Consider the following 15,068-nt stretch of genomic DNA (forward strand, 5'->3'; position numbering starts at 1 on the left):
ACACCTTTAATCCCAGCACTCAGGAGGCAGAGGCAGGCAGACCTCTGAGTTCAAGGTCAGCCTGTTCTACAAAGTGACTTCCAGGACAGGGTGGTTAGAGAAACTCTGTCTCACAAAACCAAAACCCAACTCCCCCTCTCCTCACCCCCTGAAAAAAAAAAAAAAAAAAAAAAAAGATGGGGGAGCAAGATGGCTCAGGGTAAAAGGTAACCACTGAATCTGACAAACTGAGGTCAATCCTTGGGGCAGACATAGAGGAAAGATAACTGACTCCCACATTGTCCTCTGACCTCCACATGTGTGCTGTGGTATGCACACAGCCACACATAAACAAACAAGTAAACAAATGTAAAAAGGAAACCATTTCAGCTGTGCATGTAGCTCAGTAGCATTTTCTCACCAGGCAGGGGGCTAAGAGTTAACCCCTCAGTAAAAGTTAAAATGCCACCTCCATCCTTTCTTTGGAAAGAGGAGTAATACAGAGTGCCTCCCGGCTGTGAGACTGTGGGATACAACACCAAATTCCCTCTTTTCCCAGAATCAGCCTGGAGGGAACAGCTCTGATGGTGAAAGGCTCTGCTTTGGGAACTTCCTGGTGCCAGCAGGCCAGCTCTTTTTCTGAGAGAGTCCCCATTCCACCTGCATGGACTCATAAAGCTATGGCACTAGTGTCTCTGCCAATCACTTAGGGAAAAGGGTTAAGCTGAGAACATCTCAGGTTCAAAATCTACTTGGGACATATTTGGTAATAAAAATACAAAGTAGGTTTCTGGCCTCTCCAAAAGGAGCAAACTTTTCAGCTTCAACTTAGAAAAAGGATGACTCCCTCAGCAACAGCTGTGCATATGCCCCCACAAGGACCTGAGGAACTGAGCAGTGGTGGGGAGGGAGAGCCCAGCAATCCAGAAAAGACAGAAAGAGACACGGAAATACCTCTTTCCAGCTACTGGCTTTAAAAATCTCATGCTTAAAAAAAAGTATTAATTATTCTTGCCACCGGGCAGGGCAGTGGTGTAATATGCCTTTAAGCCCAGCACTCAGGAGGCAGAGGCAGGTGAATTTCTTGAGTTTGAAGCTAGCCTGGTTTACAGAGCAAGTTCTAGGACAGCCAAGGCCACACACACAAACCTTGCCTTGAATAATAAATAAGTAAATAAAACTTATTCTTTTTAAAACTTGTAATGCATAAAATATATTGCTAGCAGTACATATATGTAAATTCATAGTTAAATATATATAACATGGAAAATTGGCTGGGAAAATGGCTCAGTGGATTAAAGTGCCTGTACCCAAGCAAAAAGACCTAATTTGGGATCTCCAGCACCATGGAAGCTTGCATCTGTAACTCCAGTTCTGGGGCAGAAGGGAAAGACAAGTGGATCCCTGGAGCTTACTGGTCAACCAGCCTAGGTAACTGGTGAACTCCAGGTTCAGTGAGAAATCCTGTTTCAAAAAAAAAATGAGGTGGACAACGACAGGAAGACACCTGCTGTTGACCTCTGGCCTCCACATGTGTGCCCACACAAAATCACATATGTACCTACCTATCTACATATATCTACACACACACACAGAACATGGGACACAGAACTCTATCTATCTATCTATCTATCTATCTATCTATCTATCTATCTATCTACCTACCTACCTACCTACCTACCTACCTACCTATAGAACATGGAACACAGAACTATGCTTAAATCTCCATAGATGGGTTTGTACAATCCAAGAAGCCTAGGGAATATTATATAGAGAATGACAAGGCCAAAGTTGATACTCTCTTTTCCCTCTCCTTCTCCTCCATTTCTCTCTCGGTGTTGAGGATTATTTTATGCCTTGAAGCACTAAAACACACTGTCTAGTAGAGCTACATCTCCATCCTGCCCAAACGGGAAAAAGCCTTTACAGTTCTGCTAAGAAGACATATGGGGTCAGGCACGGTGGTGCATGTCTTTAATTCTAGCACGCAGAGGCATGTAGAACCCTGAGTTCAAAGTCAGTCTGGTTCTATACAATGTACTCCAGGCCAGCCAGAGTTACACTTTAAAAAATAAAAAAAAAATCTTGGGCTAAATGACCCAAGTTCAGTCCGTGAACCGTGCATCAAGCTGTCCTTTGACTTCTGTCTCACACACAGCATGGCTCACTTACCCACACTCAGCCAAACTTTTAGAACTTTATAGATCTATATTACTGCTAGCGTCATCTCAAATATTTGCTTGTTGGGGCAAAATAAAGCAATGCTATCAAGTTACAGATAAATAAAACAATGTCTCTGCTTTTGGATATTGCCAGGGAACTTTCCCATATGGAAACTGCCACTCTAGGGGTTGCAGAAATGAATGACTCAGCAGTTAAGATCACTTGTTCTCCCAAATACCAAAGTTCGGTTCCTCACACTGCTGCTGGATGGCTTATAACACCTGTAAGTTCAGCATCGGGGATGACATCCTCTTCCGGCTTCTACAGAGGGAGGCCTCCACACACGTGGCAGACATACACATACAAAATAAATCTTTAAAAAATTGTAATTTTGGATGAAATATGAGTGCAATTTAAACAAAATCAAATATGTCTTACCTCTAATATCTGCCGTCCATACGTTTTTATTTGCTGGAGTTCCAGACCCTGGGTTTTTTTCGGGTTGCAGTACTTCTTTAGGAAGGGGTCCTTTGGTTTTGCCTTTACAAGGGGACCAAGAACACATAAGTGACAGAAGAGCCATTTTTTACCCTGGGGTTTCCTGAAAGGTAAGACCGTATGGGACTGAAGATGGCAGGGCCCCAGCACACACGATGTGGGGCTTGTTGTATTATGTAATTCAATAGTCTGTAGCTGAGATACAGAAACAGGCTGACGGCTCTATTTCTTCTGTATCTGAGGGACATACTTAGCCTCATCCTGGGCAATTCCCAAACTCTTGCCTACTGTTAGAATTCTCCAGGACTGCTTTCTTTTCTCCTTCCCCCCTCCATGGGATTTCTCTGTATAACAGCCCTTGCTGTCCGGGGATTCAGTCTGTAGACCAGACTGGCCTCAAACTCCCTGAGATCTGCCTGGGATTCACTCAGTAGACCACCTGGGCTAGGACTGCTTTTTTTCTTCTTTTAAAGATTTATTTAGTTATTTACTTAATATATATGAGTGTTCTGAGCATTCTATCTGCATGTACACCCTATGCCAGAAGAGGGCATCAGATCCCACTACAGATGGTTGTGAGCCACCATGTGATTGCTGGGAATTGAACTCAGGACCCCAGAAGAACAGTCAGTCTCTTAACCTATGAGCCATCTGTCTAGCCCAAAAATGGCATCTTTAAAAAAAAAAAAAAATTGACATAGGCTGTCCTGTCCTGAACTCTGTAGACCAGGCTGTCCTCAGACTCACAGAGATCCATCTGCCTCTGCCTCCCAAGTCCTTGGATTAACCATGTGCCACCATACCCAGCTCAACTTCTGGAATTTTATGTATCAAGTATCAGTAACAGGTTCTAAGGTACTGTGGGATGGTCTTTCTGTATGCTGTGAATATGCGTTGCTCTTATTGGTTGATAAATAAAGGGGCTTTGGCATATAGCAAGGTAGGATAGAGCCAGGTGGGAAATCTAAGCAGAGACACTGGAGAAGAAGAGGTGGAGTCTGAGAGACGTTAGCCAGCCACCAAGGTAACAAGCCACGAACCACGTGGCAAATCATAGATTAAAAAGTATGGGTTAATTTAAATATAAGAGCTAGCTAATAATACATCTGAGCCATCAGCCAAGCACTTATAAGTAGTATTAATCCTCTGAGTGGTTATTTGGAACAGGCAGGTAGAAGGGAAACCTCCAATCACAGTAAGGGACTGAAGAACTTTATAAACATGAACTTGGTTTATAAGTAATACCTTGTAGATCAGATCCTTCAACGTTCCTTTTTCATTAAAGGTTCTAATCAGCAACGCTGAGGATTCATTAGCCGTGGCAAAGGTAACCCGATATATGTAAGGGTGCTGCCAAAACAAAAAAGAAATTCAGGTTTACATCAGGATTTATGATTCATGATCTGGTTACGCAGAGTCAGACGCCATGTTGGTGGTTTAGGTTTGTACAAAGTGACATTCCCTGAACACACACTACTGTCAAGATAGTAGATGATCAACTAGCACCTTTCTCAGAGGAGAGAAAGACGGGAAGACGTGTCGTGGCAAGCTTTACATAGAGCTCTGCTTGGCTAAGCCCCTCATGTAAAGTCTCTGCTCCTCAAGGAAGACAGGCTCTTCATGGAAGGTCTCACTTTGCTGTGTGCATCCACAGAGTTAGGGCAAAATCATGATGGCGGAGAGGAAAAGGGTGCAGTTTTGGGAAAATGTAACCTGGTAAGAACACAGCTAAGTCACAGAAGGGCTAAGTGGGAGACCAGGGCAAGTGTGTCTCCGCTCACAGCTTGACCACTTTCTCTGCACTGCTGTCGGGTGCCCAGGCAGGGAGCATGACAGCTAGAGAAAAGCTTGAGCAGTGTGCTTTGCATCCTGGCTTTCTTCAGAAGCCAGCAGCATGAACTTCCCTGAGCTCCTAGTATCTTCCTCAGATGGGGACTTTAATGCCAACCAAGCAAGGTGAGGGAAAAACAAATTCTTTAAAGATTTAAAAGTCTTCCTATAACCTGGAACTTTGGGTACATGGGCCATAAGACTAACTGCTCAGGCTCTAGGTAACCTGGTGAATCACAGGCTAATCAGCTGGCCTTTACAGAAAAATGCATTCTTTATTATTAGACAGTCCAAATCCAAGACCTTGCTTGGATTACCACAAGTATACATTCAAAATATGTCTGAGGTCTGGCCTGCAAATGGGTCGACGTTGTCTGTATTCTAGAAGGAGCTGCTTATGGACTGAGCCACCAAGCCCAACTCACGTGTATTTCTTACATGCACTATGATGGGGAGATGATTGTTTTGTTATTTAAAACAAAGTCTCGCTATGTAGCTCAAGTTGGCCTTGAACTGGTAAACTCTTCTACCCCTGCCTCTGTCTCCCAAATAATGGTGTGACAGCTTGGGTCACTACCCCAAGTGTTCTTTTTTTATTGTTTTAATTATTTTAGATTTATTTATTTTTATCTCATGTATATGATTGTATATGCATTACATGTGTGCCTGGTGCCCATAGTGGGTGTCAGAAGAGGGTGACAGATCTCTAAAACTGGAATTATAGATGGTTGTGAACTACCTTGTGGGTGCTCAAAATCAAACCCAGGTCTTCTCCAAGAACAAGTGCTCTTAACCTCTGAGCCATCTCTCCAGTTTCTTTCTTCTTGTTTTTGTTTTGTTTCCTTAACATTCATTGAAAGTAATTTAAATCTCAGTGGTAACTGAGCCTGGTGGTGCAGGTCTATAATCACAGACTCAGGTAGGGGTAGGAAGCTAACAAGTTCAAGCCCTGTCTGGGTTACAGAGTGAGTTCAAGGCCAATCTGGGGGAATTTAGTGAGACCCCATCTTAAAATAAATGGAAAATTATGGCTGAAATAGTTCAGTGGTGGAGCATCTGCCTATCATATACAAAGTGCTAGGTTCAATCTCAGTTACTGCAAACAACAGTAACGAAACAAAAATCTGGGTGCTGAAAGTCTGTCAAACAATCAGATGAACTCAAGGCCATAGTATTTTTCTTCAACATAAATCACATCTCATTAATATTTGGCCTCACTGCCTTTTTATTTTTTGGTTTTTTTTTTTTTTTGGTTTTTTCGAGACAGGGTTTCTCTGTGGCTTTGGAGCCTGTCCTGGAACTAGCTCTGTAGACCAGGCTGGTCTCTAACTCAGAGATCCGCCTGCCTCTGCCTCCTGAGTGCTGGGATTAAAGGCGTGCGCCACGCCTTTTTATTTTTTGAGACAGGGTTTCTCTGTGAAACAGTCCTGGCCATCCTGTCTTGGAACTCACTTTGTAGACCAGGCTGGCCTCAAACTCACAGAGATCTGCCTGCCTCTGCCTCCCGAGTGCTGGAATTAAAGTCATGTGCCAACAATACCCAGTGGCCTCAATGCTTTAACAAGAGGTCTTCAAAGGTAAACTTGCCAATCTAAGCAGACAAGTCAGTGTGACTGGCTCACTCCACAGCAACTAATTGTAGAGTGTGGAAAACAGGTGGTGGTGTCACTACTAACCCACCTGCAGGGTGCTAAAGACGTTCTGTACATATTCTGAGTCTATCAGTGTCCTTTCTTCTAAAAAACGGCCTTAGATTAAGACTGTGTGTTAGTGTAAGTAATACATGTTTCCTTAAAGGCCAGCTGGCTAGCCTGTGAAAGGTGCCTGAGACAGCAAAGTGGTTATTTGGTCATTCCTTCTCCCAGGTTGGTTACCTAGAGCCTGAGCAGTTAGCCTTGTGCTCGAAAGAGACCTTGGGAGTACCACTGTTCAAACATTCAACAGAAGAGGTTCATGGGCAGTGGTGGCACAGGCCTTTAATGTCAGCAATCGGGAGGCAGAGGCAGGTGGATGTCTGTGAGTCTGAGGCCAGCCTAGTCTACAAACCACATTCCAAGAAGGCCTGGGGTTCTGTTGCACAGAAACCATGTCTCAAGCAAACAAAAAGCAAAAACAAAACAAAACGAAAACCAAGAGGTTCAGACAAGAGTTGTTTTCCTACTCTGGTATTTGATTAAAATACAAAGACTACATTTAAATTACTATGATTAGTGGGCTATGAAGATGTCTCAAACACTGGCTTAAAGGACCTCTGATCTAAGGGAGTTGCCCTGCTCACTTCTGGTCTGAACTAAAAGTCACTGTACCTTTCCATTCTCTTGAGCCTACAGGGCTTTCCAGCTCTTCTACCCACGTTCACTCTCAAAACAACACTGACTCTGATTAGCAATGAGGACAGCAGGAGGACTTGTACTTACCACACAGGAAGGCAGAAGTTTGATTATACACTGAAAATCTTTATCTGTCAAGTACTTGTCTGGGCCAAGATCAGCCTGGAAATACAAGAAGAAATATCAGAGTATCACTTTTGTTTCCCCCCAAAAAGAAAAAAAAAATCCTTATGTCCTTCTTCCTAATTTTATTTGCCCAAATTCTTAACTATAAATCAAAGATGGAAACCATATCAAGTCCGCTGCTTCAAGGCCTTTTCTGGAAAGGTAGTATGTGCACATATGAACACCAGGGTATGACTGAGACTTCATCCAGTCCCATAACCAAATGTGTCACTAGAACTGCCATAGAGAAAACAATGAGGTAATGCTCAATAGCTTTCTTTGCAGGTCATTCCAAAACTGTCAGTCCTAATTCCAGGTTGTTCCTATATCCTTCTGAACATTTGATACTTGACCAAATGTATAGCCGTGGGATTTGAACAACCCTCCATGATGTGGGACTGAGAAAGTCCTTACATCACCACGTGTGAGCACTGTACAGTTCTGAGGGTCTTTTATCAAAACTCTCTTTCATAGTGGACATGCACACCTTTGATCCCAGCACTAGGGAGGCAGAGGCAGTCGGATCTCTATGAGTTTGAGGCCAGCCTAGTCTACATAGTGAATTCCAGGGCAGTCAGGGCTACACAGTGAAACACTATCTCAAAAAACAAAAACAAAAGAAAAAACCTCTCTTGCATATATTATTTAAATCTCTTGGCATAAACTAAAGCAAAAGAATTAGCTTACCCAGCTCAATACCAGTCGTTCCTTTGGTTGGTTTTTAATTTTCATCAAGAAATATTTCTTCCTTATCCTCCAACCTGCCACAGAAGCAAGCAGAAAGGTGCTTATAGTGTCAGCATTTTTGCAACAGTTGATGTATAGACTAAGTAGTTAATCAAAATTACATTTAGCAATCTTAGCCACAGATACGTAGGTCCCAACCACTTAACAATGTTCATATGGAAAGACTATACTACAAAAAACAATAAACAAAGAAATTACTTATGCAAAAGCTAATAAAACAGCACTTTAATCTAGACCTACTAAAAATGACCAAAGAAGAAAGAATAGAGGTTCTGAAAGTTACCAGCACCCTAGTCCTCTGACAGGGCTTTAACCAAGGTTAATAGGTATTAAAAGTTAGGGATAATACTTCAAACAGTAGGGAGGTAGAAGGACTATGAAGTCAACAGATGTAAAGAGCTTCCCTGGGATGAATGGGCACAGTTCCATCAGCAGAATGAGCATGCCAGCCTCTCACCTATGTCTTTCAGTGGTTCTACCACCTCCCACTTTGGCTCTGATCGGAAGAACATGGAAACCTGTTGTAAGGCGATCTCTGTAACGATATTATAGAAATCCATTATTAGTCAGATGTGTTAGGAAAGACCAATGGCTTCACATATTGTCCATACAAATGAAATCCCTGTAGTGTATAGATTTCTTTAAACTAGGAAATCTAGGGTTTGGAAAGATGGCTCAGTGGTTAAGAGCACTGGCTGTTCTTCCAGAGGACTCAGGTTCAATTCCCAGCACCCCCATGGCAACTTACAACTGTGTTTGTAACTCCAGTTCCAAGGGTTCTATTTAAAAACATAACAACAACAACAAACAAACAACAACAACAAAAAAAAAACCTAGGTAACCTGAAGTATGTAAACTAGCTGGCTAAACCAGGAATTTAATCAGGCCACAATGAAAGCTCAAGATCCAGAAAGTATTATAAATCACATAGAACAACATGTTCCAAGTGATATTTATCCTATCTTCATTCCTTATGGGATTACAGCTTTCACAAACAAAGACGTGATTAGCCACAAGTAGACACTGGAATAAAAGCCAGAGTTTCAGAAAAATGTTTTCACAATAACATGGCTCAACTGTGGTGTGGCACAGAGCGCCTGCTTCCTTACAGATTTTTTTTATGCTCTTTTTGTTGTTCATTTATCATGCAAACAGTTCCCCTTTAACAAAGACAATGAAAAGAGGAAGTTCCTCCAAGTTCACTGTATTAAGAAACTATCAGAATAACTGTTTTTTACATCCCCACTCCCCGCACCCCCCCCCACACACACACACAACATGGCTGGATAGCATTTCCTGCCAATGTGGTAAGTGAAGTCACTCAGGATCCCTGAAAGCAAAGAGTAAACAGTGGAATTTCACCTCAGCCTGGCGCTAATTACATCCGAAGGAGACTGGCAAGTCTTGGACTCACCAACAATTCTCTCCATATGTCAAAACAACATTCTCTCCTGGAATCCTCTAGAGCTTGGCAAACATTACCACTGCATGTTTTACAGAACATTCTGAGTGAAGAAGTTTGTAGGAGACAACAGTCAGCTGTGTGTTTACTGACTCACTATGCAAAGTGTCCCCTAAATATCCCAGAGAAACACATGACTACGAAATGCAAAACTGGCTCGATTTACATTGTTAGATTCTATCAGATTTACATTCTATTTACATTCTTAGCTGCTCTAAAATGCCACAGGACTTTGGGAAGGGCTTGGGGCTGTTAATAAGAACATCAGTTTTTATTAGCTCTGGACATGCTGGGCCTCTGTATAAATGTCATCGATACAGCATTTTTATCATTTCCAAAGAAAGTTGAAAACAAATTAAAAAGAAAACCATTTTAAGTGAAAGTATCCATATCAACTTTGAGAAAAATCAGGAAAATAATTTTCTATCTACTACACTGTCACTTCAAGAAACTACATAGGACAATAGTTCAAAACCAAAGGTGACTCATAAACCATCAATCAACAAGTTACTGTATATTACTAATGTTAGTTCCAACAATGCCGGCCGGCCTGCCTCAGCGATTGAGTCATCACCTGCCAGCTGGTTGCTTTCCACTCTCAACTGTGCAGCACACACGTCTTTTAAACGTGCCCTTCTATCACAGTCTGTTCTCTTGTTCTCTCTTGCCTGTTACTCTGCTGTCTGTCTGTCTGTCTGACTGCCTCTCTCGTGTCCCCACTCCGAGTCGGCCTTTCACTCTTTCCCTCTCCCCTTCTCACTGCCCCAGTAGATCTCTTGCACTAACTCTGCTGTTGTGCACGGCATGTCCTTTTAGTGGCACATCCTGGCAGGGCCTGCCGAAGGTACCCAACTGGCCACGTTTTAGCCTTTCAACTATGTGTCATACACAATTTTAGAAATGGAGAAGTAACAGGGAACAAATAAGACGAGATAGATGTGTTCCTGATAAATTGGGGACTGGGAATTAGATTTTTGTTTTATACTTTAGAGATCAGAGAGCTTGAGAAAGATAATTTTCTTTTCACTGAACTGTCATTTATCATAAAAAAATTTCCATGGTGACCAATTCTAATGCTCTCTTCCAGGACTAAGCATCAATCCTAAACTTCTCTGCATACAAGCCCATTTGGGTTTCCCACTTCCTACCAAACCAAAATCTAACTGCTAAAGCAAGTGTCTAGCTGGCTTAGGCTTCATGGCCCACAGTGTTTGGTTCGCCAGTCACACTGCCTTCCACAACCCCCTGGCCTGGCCCCAGCAGCAGCATTTCCACAAGAACCAGCTAACCCTTCCGGCTGAGCCCAAATCTAATGCTCCCCTACTCCCAAACCCTTCTCCTCCTCATACTCGTCCAGGGTATCTGTCCCGCAGGGACCATGCAAGTCCTGAATTAGGAATGCTCTCTTCATTGCTGCAAACTCTAGCTGGCAGGACATCTTTTAACTTAAGTAAAGCCTAGAGTCCTTTGGAAATACTAATTCCCCCTACTCTGGGTTCTTTATTCTTCCTGGAGTACTGGCCCCTGACCCTGATAACCTCCACTGGCCTCTCAGATGCTAATGTCAGCACCGCTTCTGGGAGCCCTCCTCTATCTCCAGGCCTGGTGCACCTTCTAACCCTGCTCATTCTGTAACAGAGAAATCTCTTTGCATAAGTGCTATGGGCCTTGCTGTACACTTAGCACCTGGCATATACAATACTGCTCAATTAATATTTGATGAAGAAAGAACTAAAGATTCAATACATGGCCAATGGACGTGGAACCTCCCACTGGAACCATTAGAATGTGCAGACCCCGAAAAGAAATACATATGCCTTCCACTTACATCTCTTTCATAATATTTATTTATAAATTTTGCTATTTTAAAAAATTGTTTCTTAGCCTGGCGTGGTAGCACACGCCTCTAATCCCAAATGCTGGTTGGCAGAGGCAGGCGGATCTCTGAGTTTGAGGCTAGCCTGGTCTATGGAGCAAGTTCCAGGACAGAGAAACCCTGTCTCGACAAAAGACCCCCCCCCACCCCTCCTCAATGAAAACTTATTGTTTCTTAGCTAGGTGATAGTGGTGTAACACATTTAATCCCAGCACTTGGGAGGCAGGAGCAGGTGAGCAGATGGATCTCTGTGAGTTTGAGATCAGTTAAGCTACAGTGAATCCTTGTCTCAATATCTCACCATCACCCTCCACACACACACACACACACACACACACACACACACACACACACACAAAAATTGGGCAAAATGGCTACTCAGTTAAGTGCTAAGAAACAAAAGCTCAAGACAGAGAATTGGGAAACCAAGCCCTCAGTCCATCCTACTGCCTCCTGGCTTTCAGCTTTCATAGACTCAGAGGTACTAGGTCTCCCTCTTGGCAAAGCCTTTTTGTTTGTTTGTTTGTTTGTTTGTTTGTTTGAGACAGGGTTTCTCTGTGTAACAGCCCTAGTCGTCCTGGAACTAGCTCTTGTAAGGCAGGCTGGCCTTGAACTCACTGAGATCCGCCTGCCTCTGCCTCCTAAATGCTGGGATTAAAGGTGTGCGTCACCACTGCCACCACCACTGCCAGGCTTTCAGCCTTTGAACTTCAAGGTCCTAGCCTGATGGCCTGACTTCAGGGAATAAACACTGACTTCTCCAGGCCTACAGAGAGAATCCCCAGTCTACTGCTGGGTTGCACACAGCCTGCACTCCCTCCAGAGCATCCTGCCTCTGTCAGGAACACAGACCTCAACTGGGACCCTCATTCCGAAGCACTAATCAAGAGATTTGTCAGTTTTAGGACTAGAAGGTAGTAACTTGGTCGGTCCGTTCTTCCCTTCTCCAGCCTCTTCTAAGGGTACATGTACGCTTTTACCCTTACAGACTTGGTCATTTAGATAAAGGCCCATTAATTACCGACTGGGCAGGTTGCTATCTTTGGAAGGACAGTCTTAGGAGATCTGGCTGCCCATCCCTGGAACTCAGGTTGGCAATACAGTCCCTTACAAACAAGGGTCCCAATCAGTGTGTTCCAGACAAGGAAAAGTGGCTATGCTGATTTGGGTCACCACTCCAATACGGAATTCAAATGTTGCTAAAGAGGGGCAGTAAACAGATAATTTGGAAGCTGAAAAGAAGCAAAGGCATCAGCCACATTTCAAGGGAAATTTGATCTTGCTTAAAGAAGTACAAAATGTTATGTGAGGGTGAGCAGAGAACCAGAAGGAGCCAGAGGCCATTCTACAAATTTCAGGAATGGGTTGCCAAAGCTGGCAAGAGGAAGTAACCTGTGTTTCCTTCTTCTGCGGCAGCTGGAAAACCAACTTAGCAGCAAGGCAAATTCTGATATTTTAGTCAAAGAGAAATGAATCAGCTTCTTGAGCTGCTGTTCCATTTCAGGATTCAGTCCTCTAACAGTGGCTCTAACTCTGGCGCATTTGGATTCGGAAGGGAGCTCCTCCTGACCTCCTTAGACTGGTCACCCTAACCTTCAGCTCTGCTGCGGGGGACAGGAAGGAGCAAAGACAGTACAACCTAGGGGAAGAATGGGAGAGGCAGAGGATGAGAGTCAGTCGGCAGACAGTCAGAAAGTGGGCCATAAGTAGTTAATAAAGGTGGCAAAGTTCTACCTTCCTCACAGGCCTTAAAAGAGACCACAGCTTAATAGGTCCTTCAGCCTGTGGACAGGTCAGACAAGTTCTAGGTGGGATCTGGACTTGCTTCTATCAAAGCTGTGGACCTATAACCCTCCCCACCTTTGCTCAAACTGATCAGCTCTGAATTAGGGATGGTGACCCCTTAAAAACTCTTAAAAGCCCTCACCCTCAAGGAAAGACAGCTTCAGCTCAGCTGTGCAGAGGGTTTTCTCTCTGTGGCCTTCCTTTCCTCACCTGATGACTCACTTTGCTGTGTTTAAGATTTTTGCTATTGCTCCCTGTTTCACTCCAGATTTTTCCAGCCTTTTACTTCTTTAACTGGCAGAGAAAACAAACCTGATCAAGATCCCTAGATGGTAACAGAAGGAAAACAGACAAACTTCTAGAAGTCAAATAGCATTTTAACTTGGAAAACTCTGACAGGACAGAGCCAGACAAATGTGCAGGGCCTGAGTAAGCCTACCTCTTTAAGACCTTAGTCCCTTATCTATAGGAGATGAATCATCCAGTAAAACCCTTGCTGTGTATGCACACGTGACAACCTGGAGTCTGAGTTCAAGCACCCATGTGAAAACTCGGAGGCATTGGTCAGCACTGAATCCTGTTGCTGCCGAGGCAGAGATAGAGAGGATTGGTGCTCTGGCCGGCCACCCTGGGAAATAACAAGTTTCAGGCTCAGTGAGAGACCCTGTCGTAAACAAAAATAATAAAGTGGAGAGTGAAAGATTTCTGACATCAACTTCTGGCCTCCACGTGCACACATCCATTTGTACACACGCACGCACGCAAGCACACATGCTGCGTGTATACACATATACATACATGCAGACACACGGTTAGTTTTGAGACAACAGCTCTAAGATGCCTTCTGTGTCTATCCCATGTGCATCATCACTCTCTGGTCCAAGCTCTTTGAATACAAGAATGCACTGCTTCATGCCTGTCCTGGCACATGGTGTGGCATGTCACTGATGATGCTGAATGGGTGTGATCGTTACCTGACCACTACAGCTCGACACCTGCCCTCATGAGAGCATCAGCAGACACTGTCAGGGGATAAGGCTGACAAGTGTGAAGAGAGCTGAGTTGATTCATTAAAGACGACCTGCTGGGGGGCTGGAGAGATGGCTCAGTGGTTAAGAGCACTGGCTGCTCTTCCAGAGGTCCTGAGTTTAATTCCCAGCAATCACATAGTGGTTCACAACCATCTATAATAAGATCTGGTGCCCTCTTCTGGGGTGCAGGTATACATGCAGACAGAACACTATATACATAATATATAAATAAACCTTAAGAAAAATGACCTGCTGACAACTTTGGAACAGTCAAGGTGAGACTTGGAGAAAGAGATGAAAGAGTCAAAAGGCAGCGGCAGAACTGAAGCTCTTCTGAGTTCCCGTCCAGTGTCAAAGTGCTTAAGAAGGAAATAATGGAATCCTTGTAACCATACAATGCTTGACTTTGTAACCTACAGTAAATGAATTTTAATACCCATTCCTTTCCCTGAATAGATTCTGGAAAAGTATTTTCCTTCATCTTTCATAACTGCGAAAACCTTCTCAACAAGGCTCATCACACTGCAATGCATAGGCAAATCACCCAACAACCTTTAAAGTCAGTTCCTGATCCAGCAGGTCTGGGAAGGGCCTCAATTCTGTTCTTTAGACAAGTTCTCATGATGCCAACTACACCTGGTGAGAGAGCCTAGAGAACCTCGCTGTGAGCAGCGAGCTCACACTCAGCTGCATAGCAGGTCGGGAGCCTCACAGACTCCACAGACTGGCATGCACACAGACTGAGCACTAACTGGGAAGGTTTGGTGCCCAATGAGAAATAGGCTTCCAGGTGTCCCTTCTCAAACAAGAATGACAAGCGTCTTCCTATTAATTCAGATACAGTAATTTGTGTTTGTTTAGCATTTTTGAAATAGGATCTTACTATGTTGTCCAAGCTGGCCTGGAACTTACTGTATAAACTTATGGCAATCCTCTTCCCAAGTGCTAGAGTGATGGAGGTGGGTCTTGTATTAATCTGTTGCTTTCATTGGTTAATTAATAAAGAAACTGCCTATGCCCATTTGATAGGCCAACCCTTAGGTGGGTGGAGTAAACAGAACAGAATGCTGGGAGAAAGAAGCCGAGTCAGTGAGTCGCCATGATTCTCCCACTCCAGACAGACACAGGTTAAGATCTTTCCTGGTAAGCCAGCTCATGGTACTACACAGACTATTAAAAATGGGTTAGATCAATATGTAAGA

The 15,068-nt window shown here is 43.6% G+C and overlaps 1 protein-coding gene across 15 annotated transcripts in view; it reads right to left on the minus strand.

Annotated features, from left to right (window-relative positions):
- Positions 1–15,068, minus strand: part of Pxk (PX domain containing serine/threonine kinase like) — a 71,433-nt gene that overhangs the window by 23,808 nt on the left and 32,557 nt on the right. For 14 of the 15 annotated variants that reach the window (XM_057769321.1, XM_057769320.1, XM_057769319.1 and 11 more), the window contains 5 exons: positions 8,170–8,247; positions 7,653–7,726; positions 6,888–6,962; positions 3,886–3,990; positions 2,581–2,682 (listed from right to left, as the gene is read on the minus strand). In XM_057769321.1, coding sequence (XP_057625304.1) covers positions 2,581–2,682; positions 3,886–3,990; positions 6,888–6,962; positions 7,653–7,726; positions 8,170–8,247 — 434 coding nt within the window. Of the gene's footprint in view, positions 1–2,580; positions 2,683–3,885; positions 3,991–6,887; positions 6,963–7,652; positions 7,727–8,169; positions 8,248–14,115; positions 14,151–15,068 lie in introns of those variants that run through there. The other variant, XM_057769331.1, reaches the window with a different exon arrangement.

This window comes from Chionomys nivalis, chromosome 5 (genome assembly GCF_950005125.1).
Source record: "Chionomys nivalis chromosome 5, mChiNiv1.1, whole genome shotgun sequence".
Classification (NCBI taxonomy): Eukaryota; Metazoa; Chordata; class Mammalia; order Rodentia; family Cricetidae; genus Chionomys; species Chionomys nivalis.